The sequence below is a fragment of the Zalophus californianus genome, chromosome 2 (assembly GCF_009762305.2).
Source record: "Zalophus californianus isolate mZalCal1 chromosome 2, mZalCal1.pri.v2, whole genome shotgun sequence".
In the NCBI taxonomy this organism is placed as follows: Eukaryota; Metazoa; Chordata; class Mammalia; order Carnivora; family Otariidae; genus Zalophus; species Zalophus californianus.
The window spans coordinates 166,988,580-167,012,809 of record NC_045596.1 but is presented as its reverse complement, the minus strand read 5'-3'; the positions used below and the strand labels follow the sequence as shown (position 1 = coordinate 167,012,809).

Below are 24,230 nucleotides of genomic sequence, written 5' to 3'. Positions count from 1 at the left end.
GTCTATGGCTTTCCCCTCTACTACCTATTCCTTTTCCCATTGCTTTCACCCAGAACCTTAGGTTGTTAAGGATATTTACCAAGCAAAATGGAGCAAGTCTTTATTCCCAAAGGGTCTGAATCTTTAATCATACTTTCTTTTGGTTGCTGTAATAATCAGCTGGGCTTAAGTCATAGCCCTTCTTGCTTTTATTGGTAAAAGCAACCAATTTCCCTTTGATATTCAGAGTCAGTCACTCCAACCACTACATTAGCCTTTGTTTAGTGATGTAACAATCTCGACATATCCAGTTGGAAGTTTCCACCTTCTAAATTAGTGGAACTGTTATGTCACTTGGTGGAGAAATTCCCTACCAATGACCTGAAGCTAAAAGTTACTGAGGTGGAAAGCAAAAATTCTACAAGAAGATTACTAGGTATAATGGTGAGAGGAGACATTCCCACTTCGACACTAATTCCTGAACCCACATTTTCTGGCTATCAGGAAACCATACCATATAATGATCTCTGGTTCAAACATAACCCCAGCCTTTGAGAGTACTAACTGGCATGGTAAATGACTATTTAGTAAACTAGTGTATCTTCCAACTAGGCTAGCTACTTTCAACTAATAGAATTATATGGAAAAGTATATGTTAATTTCAAGCACATAAACCCATTGATGTACTTTATTTGATGAGTAATAAGTTTCTGTATCAAACCCAGGCTGTTATAAAGATTTGTCATTTTTGTTTATCTTTTTAAAGAGTCACCTTTTGGTTTTATTGATTTATTTTATTTTTTATCTATTCTTATTTATTTTATTTCACTCTAATCTTTAGTATTTCCTTTCTTCTGTTTGATTTGGGTTTAGTTTCTTTTTTTCCCCCTGTGTCCCAGGTGGATGGTTAGGATATTTATTTAAGATTTTCTTACATATAAATTTATCTCTTATTTAGCTACCTACCATACTTTTTAGTATGGTGTGTCTTCATTTTAATTTATTTTAAAGTATTTTCTGGCTTCATGTTTATTTCTTCTCTGACCCATATAGGTTATTTAGGATGTGATATTTAATTTCCACATATTTTTTAGTTTTTCCAGATTTTTGTGTAAATGATTTCTAATTTCATACTATTGTTATCAGAAAACATACTTTTGTTATTTGTATACTTTTAAAGTAATTGACGCTTTTTTTATAGCCTAGCATATGGTCTGTCCTAGAAAATGTTCCATGTGTACATAAAAAGAATGTATAAACTGTTGTTGTTCAGTGGAGTGTTTTACAGTTCTCTGTTAGGTTTCATTTGTTTATGGTGTTTTCAAGTTTTATATTTCCTTGTTGATCTTCTGCCTAGTTGTTCTATCTGTTACTGAAAGTGAGATAGAAGAAGAAATCTCCAACTATAATTGTTGAATTGTCTATTTCTCCCTACATTTTTACCTTTTTTTTTTTGCTTTGTGCAGTTTGGTGTTCAGTTATTTGGTGCATATATATTTACAAATGTTATATCTTCCTGATGGGTTGAAACTTTTATTATTATAAAATGTTGCTCTTTATTTCTAGTAACAATTTTTTGTTTTAAAGTCTATTTTGTCTGATTATCAGTGCAGTCACTCTGATTTGCTTGTGGTTGCTATTTACATTATACATGTTTTTTCATTCTTTTATTCCCCATCTATTTGTAACTTTGAATTTAAAGCATGGTACCTGTCAACAGACTATAGTTGTGTTTTGTTTTTTACCTTTTCTGACAATCTTTACCTTTTATTGATAGTCTCTATTTGATATGATATTGTTATCATACCTCTATTTTTTTAAATCATGGTTTCCTTCAATAATTCTTTGAACATAATTATAATGTCTGCTTGAAGTTTTTTTCTGTTAAATCCAGTACCTGGTCACTTTCACAAGTAGTTTCTAATGCTTGCTTTTTTTTTTTTTCACCCTAATGTGTTCCTTAGATCTTGTGAAAATAAACAAAAACCAAACAAATGAGAATAAGCAAAGACTACTTACTCAAAGCTTGCCATTGTAAGAGAGTCAGCCACCATCACTTGAATTTTGGCAGGCACTTAAAAGCAGGAGAAGAGTGGGAAAGGTTTATATGGTAGAAAAAAGGGAAAGCATCAGGAATACCCTGACTAGAGGTTGTTGGCATGAAAAAGCTGTGGGTGGGCTAACTAGAAGTGGTGAAGCATTTTTTGTTTCATGTTTAGGAGTATGTATTTGACTCTCTGCTTGGTTCTAAGTTGGAAGGAGAAACAAAAATTAGGTAAGCTGACAGTTTTTAATCAAGTCTTGGTTATTTGGGGTGACTGTTATATAAGTTATTGTTTAGTTTTCTGGATTGTTACTGGAGATAGCAATATGACTTCCTATAAAGTCTGACTTGCAGTGGGCTGGCTTTCTGGGCTATTTATTGTCAACAATAGGATTGGTTTCCTGGATAGGTTACTGAAGGTTTTGTGACACACTTCTATTTTTACATATGGTCTGGCCTTTGTTCATTTGTATATTCAGTTTCTAAATCTATAATTGTAGTTTTTCACTAAATTTAGGGAAACTTTGGCCATTATCTTTTCAACTATTTTCCTACCTATTTTTCTTTCCATTTTTCTGGGACTCCAATTAAACATATATTAGATAACATTGTCTCACTGATTGCTGCAACTATATTTAATTTTTAAAGCCTTTTTTTTCCTCAGCTTTCTTTCAGATTTGATAATATCTATAGGTCCATACTCTAGGTGTTTTTTTTAAACCTTTTCTCTTACGTTCTCCAATATGCAGTAAGACCTATCCAGTATATTTCATTTTATTTTATTTTTATTTTTTTAAAAGATTTTATTTATTTATGTGTGTGAGAGAGAAAGACAGAGGGAACACAAGCAGGGGGAGCGGCAAGCAGAGGGAGAAGCAGGAGCAAGGAGCCCGATGTGGGACTCGATCCCAGGACCCTGGGATCATGACCTGAGCTGAAGACAGGTGCTTAACTGACTGAGCCACCCAGGTGTCCCAGTATATTTCATTTTAAATATATTTTTTGTTCTAAAATTTAGAGTTGGCATTTTTTTAAAGATTTTATTTATTTATTTGTCAGAGAGAGAGAGAGATACACCACAAGCGGGGGGAGTGGCAGGCAGAGCAGGCTCCCTGCTGAGCAAGGAGCCCAATGTGGGACTCAACCCTAGGACCCTGGGATCATGACCTGAGCCAAAGGCAGACACTTAACTGAGTGAACCACCCAGGCATCTCTAGAGCTGATATTTTTTATAACCTTTATTTCTCTGCTGAATTTCCTTATTGTGCTCAAAGTTTCCTTTATATTCTAGATCACATTTTTAGTATCTGTTTTAATGCCTTTTTTCTTTACTAATTCCAAAATCCTTAGTTATTTCAGGATCAATTCTCTTTGGATTTTTCTCTTGACTATGGGCCACATTTTTCTTTTATTCATATATACAATATTTTAAAATCCTATACTGGCTGTATTCAATGATACATTGGAGCTTGTGATTGTTTTTATTCTTGCTATTGCAGACAATAAACTTGATTGGAGCGAGTTTCCAAATTCTACTGTCTTGTGTTTGGAGACAGCCAAAAATCTCTTCTTAGTATTTCCAGTTTTTGTGGTCTTAGTTTCTGCTAAACTACTTGAGACTTCTTTCATACAGTCTCAAATTTAGATATAAGAACCTACACCTGAGTTAATTGCACCCATTTTTAAGGCCGCACTTTGTGCCTTCTCCTTTCCTGAATATCGCATCTCAATTTCTAAATACTCAGTAATTTGTTTTTTGTGTTTTATTTGTTTTTGGAACATTAGCTACTTTATGCTACCCTGCCTTGGGGAGTGCTCTCAGGTGAAAACCGTTACAAATGCAAACCTCAGAAAATGCAGTTTTCTTCTTTCTAGTGTGGATTCCTGCTCTCCCTCCTTTACTTTTCCTGCCTTTGTAGTGATAATTTAAGAATTCCTTTTCCAGAGTTTATAATTATTATCAGTGAGAGAGAGTTAATGCAAGCTACTCTGCCCTTACACTCAAGTAATTCTGAAAAGAAAAAAAATTCTCTTTTGGATTCATTTTTTAACCTCTGTCTTGCAAAATTAAGTCAAGAGAGCATGGAAAAAAAAGTTTCTAATGATTTTTACTTTGATCCTAATGAATGCAAATGTCATGTTTAATTTTTAACAGTAAAACAATATGAAAAGGTACTTAATTCTTTTTTTTTTAATGCTTAAAGGTTTTAATTCTCTTAATACCAAGAGTTAACATTTTATGATTACCCTTTGAAAACAAGGTACTGGGAGCAATTTTGAAGTTTTCAAAATCAGTACATACTTAATTCTATTTGACCCTGTGGGAACATTTTTGGAGAACTGAGCCAAATGCTCATTTAATAATCTTATAAATCTATTTTGGAAAAAATTAGTATTTGACACACACAAATAAACATATGTTTTAAATATTTGAAAATAGTTCCTTTAACATGAATTATTTTAATGAATTATTCTAATAGAGGTACATGTATTTTATCTTTATTTTTCAGAATTTTTGCTACTACCAAGGGTATATCGAAGGTTATCCAAATTCTATGGTGATCGTTAGCACATGTACTGGACTCAGGTTATGTTATATAATTTTATGATTACCAAGTAGAATAGTGTTTTAGAAATTTTTAAATTCATTTTTTTTTTTTGAGAGAGAGAGAGAGCACAAGTGGGCAGGGGCAGAGGGAGAAGGAGAGAAAATCCTAAGCAGGCTCCATGCTGTCAGAGTGGAGCCTGACATGGGGCTTGATCTCATGACCCTGAGATCATGACCTGAGCCAAAACCAAGAGTTGGTTGCTTAACCTACTGAGCCACTCAGGTGCCCCAGAAACTTTTAAATTCTTAAAATTATATTCAGGAGTTCTAAAGTAAGCCATGACTTATTGTGGGAAACTCTCAGTGGAAATCATAGTATGCAAATTCTTGTAATGTCTCCTACCCAATCTTGAATTAAGATTTTTGATATATTTGTAGACTATAAAATATTAATTGCTAAGTGAATACCAATAATGTTACTATTCTGTACCACTTAGTAAGTTTGTGTGTATTCAGTAACTTTTTTCTACATTACCATCTAAGACTAAGACTCAAAATAATCTACATACTATTTAAAAAAATGCATTCAGTATCATTTTCTTATTTATTGTATTGACTTTAAAATGTATTATTTATTTACTTATTTTTTGAAATTTGTAGGGGCTTACTTCAGTTTGAAAATGTAAGTTATGGTATTGAGCCCTTGGAACCTTCAGTTGGTTTTGAACATGTGATTTATGAAGTAAAACATAAGAATAAAGGTGTTTCTTTATATGCTGAGAAGGATATTGAGTCAAGAGAAATGCCCTATAAAATACAAAGTATAGAGGTAGGTGATTGAGTAAAATATATGATTCTGCATAGAAACTTATTGTTCAGTAAATGAACAAATAAATTATTAACTAAATATTAACCAATCCCAATCTCAAAGATCAAGGATTATTTCAGGGAATGTTAGGCAACACTTATGTTTATTAAAACAAAAAAATAGATTTGAATCCCTCAATCCATTAATCCATTAATATATTATTTAAATGTTTATTTTTCTCCTCCAGTAAGGTAGTGTCATTTTCTTGTTTAAGGATTTTAATGAAAAGATAGAGTCTTATAAGCAAGACTATTATACAACATTTGGTGCTTAATTTTGTAAGAAATGATAAGAAACCAATTAGACCATAAGGGGATTTCATCAGCATTTTTAAATGAAACCCTCAAATCTCTAAAACTTGGCCCAAGAAAGAGAATTTTAAAGTGAGGGAGAAGAATGAGTAATGATTGAAACCTAAATTTGTCTTTCTGACCTTTCTCAACTTTTCTTTTGCCTCAAATTACTAAAATCATTACTCTTTTCATCTCCACTAAACCCCAGATTTGTTGTTTCCTCTTTAATTCTCCTTTTTATATGTTAAGGAAGACAGTTTACCTAAAATGGAATGGTTTTGAACTTTCAAGGGATTAAATATCAGTGTAAAGAAGAAAAAATGCAGACACTAAAATAAACATGATAAAATTTTCCTCAGTTTCTGAAATTTGATGATTCTTTTCTGCTTCCAAATATTTTCCAGTGCATGTAGATGGTATGCTATTTTAGTAACAAAATATTTTAAGTTTCCACACATATAGTCTTAATGTGCTTGCAAACACTGTCTTATATGTTTTCTTCAGTGCCTTCCTCCTTCACCAAAAAATAAAGATAAATATAAGTAACATTTTATTAATAGTAATTATAGCAATTATTACTTTATCCTTATTTTTTGGGAAAAAACAGTCTAAGTCACATAAATGATAAACCAGCTTTCAAACACCATTGCCTAATTTAACCACTATGATCTAAGTGGATCAGAATACCAGAATACACATCTTGAGATATCTATCATGTGATTTAAGAAAGTTTGTCATTTTGAATCTCTGTTGGATAACGTTTTTCTATTTAAAAAATTTTTTTTAATTTGCTAACATTTTTCTGAGGTAAATTATATGAAAATTAACTTTATCCTTCAAATGAAATCCCACTCCTCTAGACACAGAGATATGTTCTCACTCTTTTGGGGTATAGAAAAAAATCATAGGATTGTATACTACAGTATAATAGAATTTTTAAGCTAATTAAACACACACATCTTATAATGGGAAGTCAATGGAAAAGTTTCTTTAGAGAAAATATGAGTAGCCCAATACCAATGAGAATATGGACAATGGAAGTAAAGAATTTTTTTTATTAAATTAAATATTTGATCAAGTGCAAAAGAAGTGACAAAGGCAAAATTTCTGAAAATGATTCAGTGATAACAAGTTTTGCTTAAATTATCTAATTCTTTTTTATATATAAAACTGTATTTTGCAACATTGAATTCATGAAGTAGTGATATAAAAATAGTTAAGTAATACTTCAATTTTGATTTAAAATTTGTGGATTTTTTTCAGCCACTTTCAGAGTTCTCTCAGTATATAGAAATGCATGTTGTAGTTGAAAAAAATTTGGTAAGTATATTTTAATTTGTTTGTTTTATGTCCATTTTTATTAGCAATGAAGGGTTATGAAGAAGTTGGAATAAATTTTTAACAAATGACAATAAATTACCATTTTTGTTTTATCTCTGTTTTAATGTATTTTAAATTACTACTAGTAGTAAATTGGAAATCAAATCTCTGTAAATTTATTCTAGTTTTATATAAATAATGTAAATTAAAACAAATTGCTACCTTTAGAATAGTTTCTTAGTAATTTTTATTTATCCTTCACATCCTCCTAATGTTCAGAAATGCCTGATCTTTTTACTGTCTCCATAGTTTTGGCTTTTTCGGAATGTCATGTAATTGAAATATATAGTATGTACCAAATACAAACTGTTTTCTTTACCTTAGTAATATGTTTTTAACTTTACTCCATGCCTTTTCATGGCTTAATAGGTTATTTCTTTTCAGCACTGAATAAAATTCTATTATCTGGATATACTACAATTTTTTCACTCACCTACTGAAGGATATCTTGATTGCTTCCAAGTTTTGGAAAATTGTGAACCAAACTGCTAAAAATATCCATGTACAGGTTTTTGTGTGGACATAAGTTCTGACTCCTTTGGGTAAATACCAAGGAGTATTATTACTAGATCATATGGTTAAGAGTTTGTTTCATTTTGTAAGAAACTGCTAGACTTTCTTCTAAAGTGACTGTACCATTTTGCATTTAGCACTTTAAATATATCATTTCATTATCTTCTTGGCCTCTGAGGTTTCTTTTTTTCATTTTTTTTGAAAGAGAGAGAGAAAGAATGGCAAAAGGGTGAAGAGAGAACCTGAAGCAGGCTCCACATTCAATGCAGAGCCTGATGTAGGACTACATCTCACAACCCTGAGACCATGACCTCAGCTGTAATCAAGAGTCAGATGCTTAACTGACTGAGCCACCCAGGTGTCCCTGGCCTCTAAGGTTTCTGATGAAAAATTGACTGATGGTTTTATCATTACTTCTGTCTTGCTGCTTTCAGTATCCCATATTTGTCTTTAGCTTTGATAGTTTGATTATAATGTCTTTGATTATAATGTGTCTTGTTAAGGTTCTCTTTGGATTTATGCTTCTTAGTGTTGTTGAGCTTCCAGGATTTATATGTTTACATGTTTCATCAAATTTGGGAAGGTTTTGGCCATTGTTTCTTCCAAAAATCTCTCTTATCAGGGACTCCCATAACTCATATATTGTTACGCACAATAGTGTCTCATAATTCTTTTTTTTTCTTTCTCTGGTTCTTAGACTCAGTAATTTCAATTATCTTATCCTTGACTCTGATAATTTTTTGTTATGTCCAAATCCTCACCAACATCTGTTGTTTCTTGTGTTTTTGATTTTAGCCATTCTGATAGGTGTGAGGTGATATCTCATTGCAGTTTTGATTTGTATTTCCCTGATCATGAGTGATGCTGAGCATTCATATGTGTTGGCCATCTGTATGACTTCTTGGGAAAATGTCTACTTATGTTTTTCACCCATTTTTAAATTGGATTATTCATTTTTTTGTTGTTGAGTTTTATACATTCTTTATATATTTTGGGTACTAACCTTTATCAGATATGCCATTTGCAAATATCTTTTCCTATTCTGTAGGCTGCGTTTTAGTTTTGCTAATTGTTTCCTTTTCTTGATATTTCGATGAAGTCTCAATAGTTTATTTTTCCTTTTGTTTCCCTTGCCTCAAGATACTATGTCTAGAAAAAAGTTGCTGTGGCCAATAGCAGAGAGGTTACTGCCTGTGTCCTTCTATAGTATTTTTATGGCTTCAGGTATCACATTTAGGTCTTTCACCCACTTCGAATTTATTTTTGTATATGGTGTAAGAAAGTGGTCCAGTTTCATTATTTGCATGTTGCTATCCTGTTTTCCCAATACCATTTGTTGAAGACACTATCTTTTTTTCCATTGGATATTCTTTCCTGCTTTGTCAAAGAATAATTGACCATGTAGTTGTGAGTTCATTTCTTAATTTCCTATTCTGTTCTACTCGTCTATGTGTTTATTTTTGTGCCAGTACTATACTGTTTTGATCACTACAGCTTTGTAACATAACTTGAAGTTATGATTATGTTGCCTTCAGCTTTGCTTTCCTTTTTCATGATTGTTTTGGCTATTAAAGGTGTGTTGTGGTTCCACACAAATTTTAGGATTGTTTGTTCTAGTTCTATGAAAAATGTTATTGGTATTTTGATAGGGATTACATTAAATGTGTAGATTACTTTGGGTACTATAGACATTTCAACAATATTTGTTCTTTCAATCCATGAGCACGGAACATCTTTCCATTTCTCTTCAGTTTCTTTTATTAGTTGTTTTATAGTTTTCAGAGTACAGGTCTTTCACCTTTTTGGTTAGGTTTATTCCTAGGTATCTTATGGTTGTTGGTGCAATTGTAAATGGGATTGATTCCCTAATTTCTCTTTTTGCTGTATCATTAGTGGTCTATAGGAATGCAACAAATTTCTGTAATTTAGTATCCTGTGACTTTATTGAATTCATGGATCAGTTTTAGCAATTTTTTGGTGGAATCTTCTAGGTTTTCCATATAGAGTATCATGTCATCTGCAAATAGGAAAGTTTGACTTCTTCCTTGCCAATTTGAATACCTTTTATTTCTTTTGTTGTCTGATTTGCTGTTGCCAGGACTTGCAGTACTATATTGAACAATAGTGGCACGAGTGGGCATGCTTGACGTGTTCTTGATCTTAAGGGAAAGGCTCTCAGCTTTTCCCCATTGAGGATGATTTTCACTGTGGGTTTTTCATACATGGATTTTTATGAACTTGAGGAATATTTCCTCTATTCATATAGTCTGAAGAGTTTTAATTAGGAAAGGATGCTGTATTTCGTCAAATGTTTTTTCTGCATCAATTGAGAGAACCATTTGGTTTTTCTCTCTTTGCAGTATACCATAGGTTTTGGACCGATGTGTTTTTGTTCTCTTTGGTTTCCATGAATTGTTTAAGTTCTTCTTTGATTTCCTGGTTGACCCAAATATTCTTGAGCAGAGCGGTCTTTAGCTTCCAAGTGTTTGAAGGTTTCCAAACTTTTTCTTGTGATTGAGTTCCAGTTTTAAAGCATTATGGTCTGAGAATATGCAGGGAATAATCTAAATCTTTTGGTATTGGTTAAGACCGGATTTGTGACCCAGTATGTGGTCTATTCTGGAGAAAATTCCATGTGCGCTTGAGAAGAATGAGTATTCTGTTCTTATAGGATGGAATGTTCTGTATATAAGGTCCATCTCGTCAGTGTGTCATTCAAAGCTCTTGTTTCTTTATTGATTTTCTTCTTAGATGATCTGTTTATTGCTAAGAGTGGAGTATTGAGGTCTCCTACAATTAACATGTTATTCTCAATATGACTATTTTGGTTAATAGCTGGCTTATGTAGATGGCTGCTCCCATGTTGGGGGCATAGATAATTTACAATTGTTAGATCTTCTAGTTGGATAGACCCTTTAAGAATGATACAGTGTCCTTCTGTGTCTCTAACACAGTCTTTGCTTAAAATCTAATTTGTCTGATATAAGATTTGCTACCCCAGCTTTCTTTTGAGGTCCGATGGTGTGGAAGATGGCTCTCCATTCCTTCACTTTCAGTCTGGATGTATCTTTAGGTTCAAAATGAGTCTCTTGCTGACAGCACATGGATGGGTCCTGTGTTTTTATCCAATCTGCAACCCAGTGCCATTTTATGGGAGCATTTAGGCTGTTCACATTGAGAGTGATTATTGAAAGATATGAATTTACTGTCATCATGTTGCCTGTGAAGACTTTGTTTCTACAGATTCTCTCTGTAAATTTCTATTCAATATCACTCTTGGGGTCTTTCTCCTTTTTTTTTTTTATTATGTTATGTTAGTCACCATACAATACATCATTAGTTTTTGATGTGGTGATCCACAATCCATTGTTTTCGTATAACACCCAGTGCTCCATGCAGTACGTGCCCTCCTTAATACCCGCCACCGGGCTAACCAATCCCCCTCCCCCCTCCCCTCTAAAACCCTGTTTGTCTCTCAGAGTCCATAGTCTCTCATTATTCATCTCTCTCTCCAATTCCGCCCCCCATTTTCCCATTCTTTCTCCTAATGTCGTCCATGCTATTCCTTATGTTCCACAAATAAATGAAACCATATGATAATTGACTTTCTCTGCTTGACGTCTTTCACTTAGCATAATCTCCTCCAGTCCCATTCATGTTGATGTGAAAGTTGGGTATTCATCCTTTCTGATGGCTGAGTAATATTCAATTGTATATATGGACCGCATCTTCTTTATCCATTCGTCTGTTGAAGGGCATCTTGGCTCTTTCCACAGTTTGGCTTTTGCGGACATTGCTGCTATGAACATTGGGGTGCATATGGCCCTTCTTTTCACTACATCTGTGTCTTTGGGGTAAATACCCAGGAGTGCAATTTTTGGGTCATAGGGTAGCTCTATTTTTAAATTTTTGAGGAACCTCCACACTGTTTTCCAAAGTGGCTGTACTACCTTGCATTTCCACCAACAGTGCAAGAGGGTTCCCCTTTTTCCACAGCCTCTCCAACATTTGTTGTTTTTTGACTTGTCCATTTTTGCCATTCTAACTGGTGTAAAGTCATATCTCAGTGTGGTTTTGATTTGAATTTCCCTGATGGCTAATGATGATGAACATTTTTTCATGTGTCTGTTAGCCATTTGTATGTCTTCTTCAGAGAAGTGTCTTTTCATATCTTCTGCCCACTTTTTGACTTGATTATTTGTTTTTTGGGTGTTGAGTTTGAGAAGTTCTTTATAGATCTTGGATACCAGCCCTTTATCTGTAGTGTCATTTGCAAATATCTTCTCCCATTCTGTGGGTTGCCTCTTTGTTTTGTTGACTGTTCCCTTTGCTGTGCAGAAGCTTTTTATCTTGATGAAGTCCCGAAAGTTCATTTTTGCTTTTGTTTCACTAGCTTTTGGAGATGTATCTTGAAAGAAGCTGCTGTGGCTGATGTCGAAGAGATTACTGCCTATGTTCTCCTCTAGGATTTTGATGAGTTCCTGTCTCAGATTGAGGTCTTTCATCCACTTTGAGTTTATCTTGGTGTATGGTGTTAGAGAATGGTCGAGTTTCATTCTTCTGCATGTGGCTGTCCAATTTTCCCGGCACCATTTATCGAAAAGACTGGCTTTTTTCCATTGCATGTTTTGTCCTGCTTTGTCAAAGATTATTTGACCATAGAGTTGAAGGTCCATATCTGGACTCTCTATTCTGTTCCATTGGTCTATAGGTCTGTTTTTGTGCCAGTACCATGCTATCTTGGTGATCACAGCTTTGTAATATAGTTTGAAATCGGGCAACGTGATGCCCCCAGCTTTGTTTTTCTTTTTCAACATTTCCTTGGTGATTTGGGGTCTTTCCTTATTCCATACAAATTTTAGGATCGTTTGTTCCATCACTTTGAAAAATGTCATTGGAATTTTGATCGGGATGACGTTGAAGTTATAGCTTGCTCTGGGTAGCATAGACATTTTAACAATGTTTATTCTTCCGATCCATGAGCATAGAATATTTTTCCATCTTTTTGTGTCTTCTTCAATTTCTTTCATGTGTGTTCTGTAGTTCCTAGAGTATAGATCCTTTACCTCTTTGGTTAGGTTTATTCCGAGGTATCTTATGGTTTTGGGTGCTATTGTAAATGGAATAATTTCTCTTTCTACAGTTGCCTTGTTAGTGTATAAGAAACAACCGATTTCTGTGCATTGATTTTGTATCCTGCCACATTACTGAATTGCTGTATGAGTTCTAGTAATTTGGGGGTGGAGTCTTTTGGATTTTCCACATAAAGTATCATGTCATCTGCGAAGAGAGAGAGTTTGAATTCTTCTTTGCCAATTTGAATAATTTTTATTTCTTTTTGTTGTCTGATTGCTGTTGCTAGGACTTCTAGTACTATGTTGAAAAATAGTGGTGAGAGTGGGCATCCTTGATGTGTTCCCGATCTTAAAGGAAAGGCTCTCATCTTTTTCCCATTGAGGATGATATTTGTTGTGGGTTTTTCATAGATGGATTTTATGAACTTGAGGAATATTCCCTCTATCCCTATACTCTGAAGAGTTTTAATCAGGAAAGGATGTTGTATTTTGTCAAATGCTTTTTCTGCATCAGTTGAGAGGACCATATGGTTTTTCTCCCTCCTCTTATTAATGTGTTCTGTCACATTGATTGATTTGAGAATGTTGAACCACTCTTGCATCCCGGGGATAAATCCCACTTGGTCGTGGTGGATGATCCTTATAATGTATTGTTGGATCCTATTAGCTAGGATTTTGGAATCCATATTCATCAGGGATATCAGTCTGAAATTTTCCTTTTTGATGGGGTCTTTGCCTGGTTTGGGGATTAAGGTAATTCTGGCCTTATGGAATGAGTTTGGAAATTTTCCTTCTGTTTCTATTTTTTGAAACAGCTTCAGGAGAATAGGTATTATTTCTTTTTTGAATGTTTGGTAGAATTCCCCAGGGAATACATCAGGCCCTGGACTCTTGTTTTTTGGGAGGTTTTAGATCACTGCTTCAATCTCATTACTGGTTATTGGCCTATTCAGTTGTCAATTTCTTCCTGTTTCAGTCTTGGCAGCTTAGGTTTCGAGGTTTCAAGGAAGGCCTCCATTTCATTCAGATTGCTCGGTTTATTGGCATATAGTTGTTGATGATAATTTCCAATAATTGTTTCTATTTCCCTGGTGTTAGTCGTGATCTCTCCCCTTTCATTCATAATTTTATTCATTTGGGTCCTTTCTCTTTTCTTTTGGATAAGTCTGGCCAGTGGTTTATCGATCTTATTAATTCTTTCAAATAACCAACTTCTAGTTTCGTTGATCTGATCTACTGTGTTTCTGGTTTCTAATTCATTGATATCTGCTCTAATTATAATTATTTCTCTTCTAATGCATGGCTTAGGCATCATTTGTTGCTTTTTCTCTAGTTCTCTAAGGTGTAGAGTTAGTTGGTGAATTTGGGATTTTTCAATTTTTTTGAGGGAGGCTTGGATGGCTATGTATTTCTCCCTTAGGACCGCCTTTGTAGTATCCCATAGGTTTTGGACTGATGTGTTTTCATTCTCATTGATTTCCATGAATTGTTTAAGTTCTTCTTTGATTTCCTTGTTGACCCAAACATTCTTGAGCAGAGTGATCTTTAGCTTCCAAGTGTTTGAATTTCTGCCAAATTTTTTCTTGTGATTGAGTTCCAGTTTTAAAGCATTATGGTCTGAGAATATGCAGGGAATAATCTCAATCTTTTGGTATTGGTTGAGAGCGGATTTGTGACCCAGTATGTGGTCTATTCTGGAGAAAGTTCCATGTGCGCTTGAGAAGAATGAGTATTCTGTTGTTTCAGGGTGGAATGTTCTGTAAATATCTATGAGGTCCATCTGGTCCAGTGTATCATTCAAAGCTCTTGTTTCCTTGTTGATTTTCTGCTTAGATGATCTGTCCATTGCTGAGAGTAGAGTATTGAGGTCTCCTACAATTAACGTATTGTTATCAATATGACTCTTTATTTTGGTTAATAGTTGGCTTATGTAGATGGCTACTCCCATGTTGGGGGCATTGATATTTACAATTGTTAGATCTTCTTGTTGGATAGACCCTTTAAGAATGATATAGTGTCCTTCTGTTTCTCTAATTATAGACTTCAGCTTAAAATCTAATTTGTCTGATATAAGAATTGCTACCCCAGCTTTCTTTTGAGGTCCGCTGGCATGGAAGATGGCTTTCCATCCCTTCACTTTCAGTCTGGATGTATCTTTAGGTTCAAAATGAGTCTCTTGTAGGCAGCATATGGATGGGTCCTGTGTTTTTATTCAATCTGCAACCTTGTGCCGTTTTATGGGAGCATTTAGGCCATTCATGTTGAGAGTGATTATTGAAAGATATGAATTTATAGATTGTCCGTGTAAATTTCTGTTGTATATCACTCTTGGGGTCTTTCTTCTTCTATAGTACCCCCCCTTAATATTTCTTGCAGGGCCGGCTTAGTGGTCACATATTCTTTCAGTTTCTGCCGGTTGTGGAAGCTCTGCATCTCTCCAACCATTCTAAATGACAGCCTTGCTGGATAAAGTATTCTTGGCTGCATGTTCTTCTCATTTAGTACACTGAATATGTCTTGCCAGGCCTTTCTAGCTTGTCAGGTCTCTATGGATAGGTCTGACGATATTCTGATGTTCCTCCCTCTGTACGTAAGGAATCTGTTCCCCCTCACTGCCCTTAAGATCGTTTCCTTGGTTCTAAGATTTGCAAGTTTTACTATTACATGCCGGGGTGTTGGCCTGTTTTCCTTGATCTTGGGAGGGGTCCTCTCTGCCTGTAGGACGCGAATGTTTGTTTCATTCCCCAGATTAGGGAAGTTCTCAGCTACGATTTGCTCAAATACATCTTCTAGTCCCCCTTCTCTCTCTCCACTCCCTTCAGGATTCCAATTATTCTGACATTGGAATGCTTCATGGTGTCACTTATTTCTCTGATTCTATTTTCATGGATTTTGAGTTGTTTTTCCCTGGCCTCCTCTTTTCCTTTTTTATCTATTATATTGTCTTCCAGGTCACTTATTCGTTCTTCTGCCTCAGTTACCCTAGCTGTTAGATTATCTAGATTGGATTGGAGCTCATTGATAGCATTTTTAAGTTCTGCCAATTCAGCTTTCATTTCTGCCCTTAGAGACTCTATGTTGCCATTAATTGATTTCTCCATTCTAACAACCATTGTCTTCACAATTGCTAGCCTGAATTCCATCTCCAACATCTTGTTTATATCTGCGTCCATTTGTAAATCTGCAGCATAAGTCATAATCTCTGAGTCTTTTCTATTTTCAGGACTCCTTATCCTAGTCATTCTGTTGATGGGTGTTTGAGGGAATATATGGAGTCCAAATTATTGACCAGAACCCAAGCAAGATGCACCTGTTTTCTTGGGACCTTAAGGTTGCTGGCCTCTTGTTCTTCCAGCCTGTCTTCTGGGGGAGGGCCTGCCACACTGTTACTCAGGCAACCCTGTTTGGGTGGAGTTGCCCTGCCCCCCTGTGGTGGGGGATGGGCTCCACGGGAATCAGTTTTTGGGGCTTTTGTTCTCTGGCAGCTTTCCCTGGTGGCTTTCCACATCTCTTCCGCAAGTCAGAGCAGAAGAGACCGTTTCCAACCCTCTGCCTCAGAGCAGAGGGACTGCAGTCTGTTCTTCAGTGAGCTCTCCAGGCCACACTGTCTCCGTTTCTGTATGTGCTGCTATAAACTGCAGCGTCCTGGATTGTGCGCCCCTCCACAGCACTCCCAGTCCTGCCACCAGGTCAGAACACGTCTCTGCCCTTTGTGCTTCTAGAAGCGCCAGCCGCTCCCAGTTCACACGCGCCGACCCCAGAAAACCCGCTCCGGTTTTCTGCCCCAGGGACTGCCCTAAAGTCCTTTCCCCACCGCTACCGGTCTGCGAGTCTGTGCCCCGTCCCTAGCGCGTGAGGCTGTCGCCCACCGGTGGTGCAGGATCCCCACGGCCAGGCACCCTCCCGCTGCCATTTATCCTCCTAAATCTGCCCGGAATCAGGGGTCTCCACTTCGTACCTCAAAACCAACCACCTGCTATATTCTGTTTGTAGAGATCCAGATCTTCTTACATCTCAGGCTGGTTTTGTGGGTGCTCAGAGTGGTCTGGTAGATATCCAGCTCAATTCCGGGGAGCAGTTGAAATAGGGTCCCCTATTCCTCCTCCAATTTTCCTTCTCCCTACAGGGTCTTTCTCATTTTATAGAACCCCCTGAACATTTCTGGCAGGGCTGGCTTAGTGGTCACATATTCTCTCAGTTTCTGCTGGTCTTGGAAGCTCTGCATCTCTCCATCCATTCTAAATGACAGTCTTGCCCAGTAAAGTATTCTTGCCTGCATGTTCTTCTTGTTTAGTACCCTGAATATGTCTTGCCAGGCCTTTCTGGTTTGCCAGGTCTCTGTGGATAGGTCGGATGTTATTCTGATGTTCCTCCCTCTGTATGTAAGGAATCTTTTCCCCCTAACTGCCCTTAAGATGGTTTCCTTGGTTCTAAGATTTGCAAGTTTTACTGTTACATGCTGGGGCATTGGCCTGTTTTCCTTGATCTTGGGAGAGATCCTTTCTGCCTCTAGGACATGAATGTTTGCTTCATTCCCCAGATTAGGGACTTTCTCAGCTATGATTTGCTCAAATATATCTTCTTATCCTCTCTCTCTCCACCTCCTCAGGGATCTCAATAATTCTGACATTGGAACGTTTCATGGTGTCACTTAGTTCTCTGATTCTCTTTTCATGGATTTTGAGTTGTTTTTCCCTGGCTTCCTCTTTTTCCTTCTTTTCTATCAATTGGTCTCCTAGATCACTAATTTGTTCTCCTTCCTTGCTTACCCTAGCTGTTAGATTATCTAGATTAGACTGGGTTTCATTGATACCATTTTTAAGTTCTGCCAGTTCAGCTTTTATTTCTGCCCTTAGAGACTCTATATTGCCATTAATTGATTTCTCCATTGTAGCTATTGTCTTCACAATTGCTACCCTGAATTCCATTTCCGACATCTTGGTTATATCTGTATCTATTTGTAACTCTGTGGCAGAAGTCACAGTCTCTGAGTCTTTCTTATTTTGTGGGTTCCTCCTCCTAGTTATTTGGTTGAGGGGTGGTTGAGGGAATGTACAGAGTCCAAATTATTGACCACAACCCAAGCAAGATGCACCTGTTTTATAGGGACCTTAGGGTTGCAGGCCTCTTGTTCTCCCAGCCTGTCTTCTGGGGGAGGGCCCTGCCGCACTGTTACTCAGGCATTCCTGTTTGGGCAGAGTTGCCTTCTCCCTGTGGGGGGGATGGGCTCAATGAAAACCGGTTTTGGGGGGCTTTTGCTCTCTGGAGGCTTTCCTTGGTGTCTTTCCACATCTCTTCCAAGTGTCGGAGCAGAAGAGATCATTTCTAACCCTCTGCCTCAGAGCAGAGAGATCGCAAACTGTTCTTCAGTGAGCTCTCCAGGCCACACTATCTTCGTTTCTGTCTGTGCTGCTATAAACTGCAGTCCTGGGTTGTGCGCCCCTCAGCAGTGCTCCCAGTTGTCACCTCCTAGTCGGGGCACGTCTCTGCCTTTTGTGCTTCTAAATCCACCAGCCACCTCCAGTTCCCTCAGGTGGCCCTACCACTCCCAGTTTCAGTCTGGGGGGCTGCCCTAAAGTCCTTTTCCCATTGCTACCAGTCTGCGAGTCTGTGCTTGGTCTCCATTGAGGGGACTTTCACCTCTTTGGTTAGGTTTATTCCTAGGTATCTTATGGGTTTTGGTGCAATTATAAATGAGATCCATTCCTTGATTTCTCTTTCTTCTGCCTCATTTTAGTGTGCAGAAATGCAACTGATTTCTGTGCATTGATTTTATATTCTGCCACTTCGCTGAATTCCTGTATGAGTTCTAGCATTATTTGGGTGGAGTCTTACAGATTATTGACATAGAGTATCATGTCATCTGCAAAGAGTGAAAATTTGACTTCTTTGATGATTTGGATGCCTTTTATTTCTTTTTCTCTTATTGCTAAAGCTAGGACTTCTAGTACTATGTTGAACAAGACTGGTGAGAGTGAACATCTCTCTCATTCTCCTGACCTTTGGGGAAAAGCTCTCATTTTTTTCCCTATTGAGGATAATATTCGCTGTGTGTTTTTCATATATGGCTTTTATGATATTGAGGTATGTTCCCTCTATCCCTATACTGCAGAGAGTTTTTATCAAAAAAAGATGCTGTATTTTGTCAAAGGTTTTTTTTTTCTGCATTTATTGAGAGGATCATATAGTTCTTTTTTTTTGATTTTATACATATGTTTCTTTTATTTATTTATTTATTTTTAATTTTTTTATTGTTATGTTAATCACCATATATTACATAATTTGTTTTGGTGTACTGTTCAATGATTCATTGTTTGTTCATAACACCCAGTGCTCCATGCAGAACGTGCCCTCCTCAATACCCATCACCAGGCTAACCCATCCCCCCACCCTCCTCCCCTCCAGAAACCTCAGTTTGTTTTTCAGAGTCCATCATCTCTCCTGGTTCGTCTCCCCCTCTGACTTACTCCCCTTCATTCTTCCTCTCCTGCTATCTTCTTCTTTTTCTTTTTTCTTAACATATGTTGCGTTCTTTGCTTCAGAATTACAGATCTGTGATTCAACAGTCTTACACAATTCACAGCGCTCACCATAGAACATATCTTCCCCAATGTCCATCACCCAGCCACCCCATCCCTCCCACCCCCGACCACTCCAGCAACCCTCAGTTTGTTGCTGAGATTAAGAATTCCTCATATCAGTGAGGTCATATGATACATGTCTTTCTCTGATTGACTTATTTCACTCAGCATAACACCCTCCAGTTCCATCCACGTCGTTGCAAATGGCAAGATCTCATTCCTTTTGATGGCTGCATAATATTCCATTGTGTATATATACCACTTCTTCTTTAGCCATTCATCTGTCGACGGACATCTTGGCTCTTTCCACAGTTTGGCTATTGTGGACATTGCTGCTATAAACATTGGGGTGCACGTACCCCTTCGGGTCCCTACATTTGGATCTTTGTGGTAAATACCCAGTAGTGCAATTACTGGATCAAATGGTATCTCTAATTTCAACTGTTTGAGGAACCTCCATACTGTTTTCCAGAGGGGTTGCACCAGCTTGCATTCCCACCAACAGTGTAGGAGGGTTCCCCTTTCTCCACATCCCCACCAACATCTGTCGTTCCCTGACTTGTTAATTTTAGCCATTCTGACTGGTGTGAGGTGGTATCTCATTGAGGTTTTGATTTGGATTTCCCTGATGCCGAGCGATGTTGAGCACTTTTTCATGTGCCTGTTGGCCATTTGGATGTCTTCTTTGGAAAAATGTCTGTTCATGTCTTCTGCCCATTTCTTGATTGGATTATTTGTTCTTTGGGTGTTGAGTTTGATAAGTTCTTTATAGATTTTGGATACTAGCCCTTTATCTGATATGTCATTTGCAAATATTTTCTCCCATTCTGTTGGTTGTCTTTTGGTTTTGTGGACTGTTTCTTTTGCTGTGCAAAAGCTTTTTATCTTGATGAAATCCCAATAGTTCATTTTTGCCTTGGCTTCCTATGCCTTTGGTGATGTTTCCAGGAAGAAGTTGCTGCGGCTGAGGTCGAAGAGGTTGCTGCCTGTGTTCTCCTTTAGGATTTGGATGGACTCCTGTCTCACGTTTAGGTCTTTCAACCATTTGGAGTCTATTTTTGTGTGTGGTGTAAGGAAATGGTCCAGTTTCATTCTTCTGCATGTGGCTGTGCAATTTTCCCAACACCATTTGTTGAAGAGACTGTCTTTTTTCCACTGGACATTCTTTCCTGCTTTGTCAAAGATTAGTTGACCATCGAGTTGAGGGTCCATTTCTGGGCTCTCTCTTCTGTTCCATTCATCTATGTGTCTGTTTTTGTGCCAGTACCATACTGTCTTGATGATGACAGCTTTGTAATAGAGCTGGAAGTCCGGAATTGTGATGCCGCCAGCTTTGCTTTTCTTTTTCAACATTCCTCTGGCTATTCGGGGTCTCTTCTGGTTCCATACAAATTTTAGGATTATTTGTTCCATTTCTTTGAAAAAAGTCGATGGTATTTTGATGGGGATATTGCGTTGAATGTGTAGATTGCTCTAGGTAGCATTGACATCTTCACAATGTTTGTTCTTCCCATCCATGAGCATGGAACTTTTTTCCATTTCTTTGTGTCTTCCTCAATTTCTTTCATGAGTATTTTATAGTTTTCTGAGTACAGATCCTTTGCCTCTTTGGTTAGATTTATTCCTAGGTATCTTATGGTTTTGGGTGCAATTGTAAATGGGATCGACTCCTTAATTTGTCTCTCTTCTGTTTTGTTGTTGGTGTATAGGAATGCCACTGATTTTTGTGCATTGATTTTCTATCCTGCCACTTTACTGAATTCCTGTATGAATTCTAGCAGTTTTGGGGTGGACTCTTTTGGGTTTTCCACATAAAGTATCATATCATCTGCAAAGAGAGAGTTTGACTTCCTCTTTGCCGATTTGGATGCCTTTGATTTCTTTTTGTTGTCTGATTGCTGTGGCTAGGACTTCTAATACTATGTTGAATAGCAGTGGTGATAGTGGACATCCCTGCCGCGTTCCTGACCTTAGGGGAAAAGCTCTCAGCCTTTCCCCATTGACAATGATATTCGCTGTAGGTTTTTCGTAAATGGCTTTTATGATATTGAGGTATGTACCCTCTATCCCTATACTCTGAAGAGTTTTAATCAAGAAAGGATGCTGTACTTTGTCAAATGCTTTTTCTGCATCTACTGAGAGGATCATATGATTCTTGTTCTTTCTTTTGTTAATGTATTGTATCACGTTGAATGATTTGCGGATGTTGAACCAGCCTTGCAGCCCAGGGATAAATCCCACTTGGTCGTGGTGAATAATCCTTTTAATGTACTGTTGGATCCTATTGGCTAGTATTTTGGTGAGAATTTTTGCATCCATGTTCATCAAGGATATTGGTCTGTAATTCTCCTTTTTGATGGGATTTTTGTCTGGTTTTGGGATCAAGGTAATGGTGGCCTCATAAAATGAATTTGGAAGTTTTCCTTCCATTTCTATTTTTTGGAACAGTTTCGGGAGAATAGGTATTAATTCTTCTTTAAATGTCTGATAGAATTCCCCTGGGAAGCCATCTGGCCCTGGGCTTTTGTTTCTCGGGAGATTTTTGATGACTGCTTCAATTTCCTTAGTGGTTATAGGTCTGTTCAGGTTTTCTATTTCTGCCTGGTTCAGTTTTGGTAGTTGATACATCTCTAGGAATGCACCCATTTCTTCCAGGTTATCTAATTTGCTGGCATAGAGTTCCCATAATATGTTCTTATAATTGTTGGTATTTCTTTGGTGTTGGTGGTGATCTCTCCTCTTTCATTCATGATTTTCTTGATTTGGGTCATTTCTCTTTTCTTTTTGATCAGCCTGGCCAGGGGTTTACCAATCTTGTTAATTCTTTCAAAGAACCAGCTCCTAGTTTCGTTGATCTGTTCTACTGTTCTTTTGGTTTCTATTTCATTGATTTCTGCTTTGCTCTTTATTATTTCTCTTCTCCTGCTGGGTTTAGGCTTTATTTGCTGTTCTTTCTCCAGCTCCTTTAGGTGTACGGTTAGATTGTGTATTTGAGACCTTTCTTGTTTCTTGAGAAAGGTTTGTATTGCTATATACTTTCCTCTCAGGACTGCCTTTGCTGTATCCCAAAGATTTTGGACAGTTGTGTTTTCATTTTCATTGGTTTCCATGAATTTTTTTAATTCTTCTTTAATTTCCTGGTTGACCCATTCATTCTTTAGTAGGATGCTCTTTAGCCTCCATGTATTTGAGTTCTTTCCGACTTTCCTCTTGTGATTGAGTTCTAGTTTCAAAGCATTGTTGTCTGAAAATATGCAGGGAATGATCCCAATCTTTTGGTACCGTTTGAGACCTGATTTGTGACCTAGGATGTGATCAATTCTGGAGAATGTTCCATGGGCACTAGAGAAGAATGTGTATTCCGTTGCTTTGGGATGGAATGTTCTGAATATGTCCGTGAAGTCCATTTGGTCCAGTGTGTCATTTAAAGTCTTTATTTCCTTGTTGATCTTTTGCTTAGATGATCTGTCCATTTCAGTCAGGGGCGTGTTAAAGTCCCCCACTATTATTGTATTGTTGTCAATGTGTTTCTTTGCTTTTGTTATTAATTGCCTTATATAATTGGCTGCTCCCATGTTCTGGGCATAGATATTTACAATTGTTAGATCTTCTTGTTGGATAGACCCTTTAAGTAGGATATAGTGTCCTTCCTCATCTCTTATTACAGTCTTTGTTTTAAAATCTAGTTTGTCTGATATAAGGATTGCCACCCCAGCTTTCTTTTGGTGTCCATTAGCATGGTAAATGGTTTTCCACCCCCTCACTTTCAATCTGGGGGTGTCTTTGGGTCTAAAATGAGTCTCTTGCCGACAGCATATGGATGGGTCTTGTTTTTTAATCCAAACTGATAGCCTGTGTCTTTTGATTGGGGCATTGAGCCCATTTACATTCAGGGTAACTATTGAAAGGTATGAATTTAGTGCCATTGTATTGCCTGTAAGGTGACTGTTACTGTATGTTGTCTGTGTTCCTTTCTGATCTTTGCTGCTTTTAGATTCTCTCTTTGCTTAGAGGACCCCTTTCAATATTTCTTGGAGGGCTGCTTTCATGTTTGCAAATTCCTTTAGTTTTTGTTTGTTCTGGAAGCTTTTTATCTCTCCTTCTATTTTCAATGACAGCCTAGCTGGATATAGAATTCTTGGCTGCATATTATTCTCGTTAGTGCTCTGAAGATATCTTGCCGGTCCTTTCTGGCCTGCCAGGTCTCTGTGGATAGGTCTGTTGCCAATCTAATATTTTTACCATCTTAGGTTACATATCTCTTCTCCCGAGCTGCTTTCAGGATTTTCTCTTTGTCTCTGAGACTCATAAGGTTTACTATTAGATGTTGGGGTGTTGACCTATTTTTATTGATTTTGAGAGGGGTTCTCTGTGCCTCCTGGATTTTGATGCCTGTTTCCTTCCTCACATTAGGGAAGTTCTCTGCTATTATTTGCTCCAATATACCTTCTGCCCCTCTCTCTCTTTCTTCTTCTTCTGGGATCCCAATTATTCTAATGTTGTTTCGTCTTATCGAATCACTTATCCTTCGAATTCTGCCCTCGTGATCCTGTAGTTGTTTCTCCCTCTTTTTCTCAGCCTCTTTGCTTTCCATCATTTGGTCTTCTATATCACTGATTCTCTCTTCTGCCTCATTTATCCTAGCAGTTAGTGCCCCCATTTTTGATTGCACCTCATCAATAGCCTTTTTGATTTTGACTTGGTTAGATTTTAGTTCTTTTATTTCTCCAGAAAGGGTTTCTCTAATAACTTCCACGCTTTTTTCAAGCCCAGCTAGTATCTTTAAAGTCATGATTCTGAACTCTAGGTCTGACATCGTACTAATGTCCGTATTGAGTAGGTCCCTGGCTGACGGTACTACCTCTTGTTCTTTTTGCTGAGGTGATTTTTTTCGTCTTGTCATTTTGTCCAGAGGAGAAGAGATGAATGAGAGAACAAAATGCTAACAG

General features: G+C 37.1%; 1 protein-coding gene across 5 annotated transcripts in view; it reads left to right on the top strand.

Moving 5' to 3' along the window:
* The window catches only part of ADAM2 (ADAM metallopeptidase domain 2), a 168,389-nt gene that overhangs the window by 17,875 nt on the left and 126,284 nt on the right, over nucleotides 1-24,230 (top strand). For 4 of the 5 annotated variants that reach the window (XR_003520892.1, XM_027599509.1, XM_027599507.1 and 1 more), the window contains 3 exons: nucleotides 4,534-4,610; nucleotides 5,232-5,400; nucleotides 6,996-7,052. The exons of the other annotated variant lie outside the window; for it this stretch is intronic. Coding sequence is in view for 3 of the 4 variants with exons in the window: in XM_027599509.1 (XP_027455310.1) it covers nucleotides 4,534-4,610; nucleotides 5,232-5,400; nucleotides 6,996-7,052 (303 nt within the window). In the remaining variant the exon portion in view is untranslated. The remainder of the gene's footprint in view (nucleotides 1-4,533; nucleotides 4,611-5,231; nucleotides 5,401-6,995; nucleotides 7,053-24,230) is intronic. 5 annotated transcript variants of the gene reach the window in all.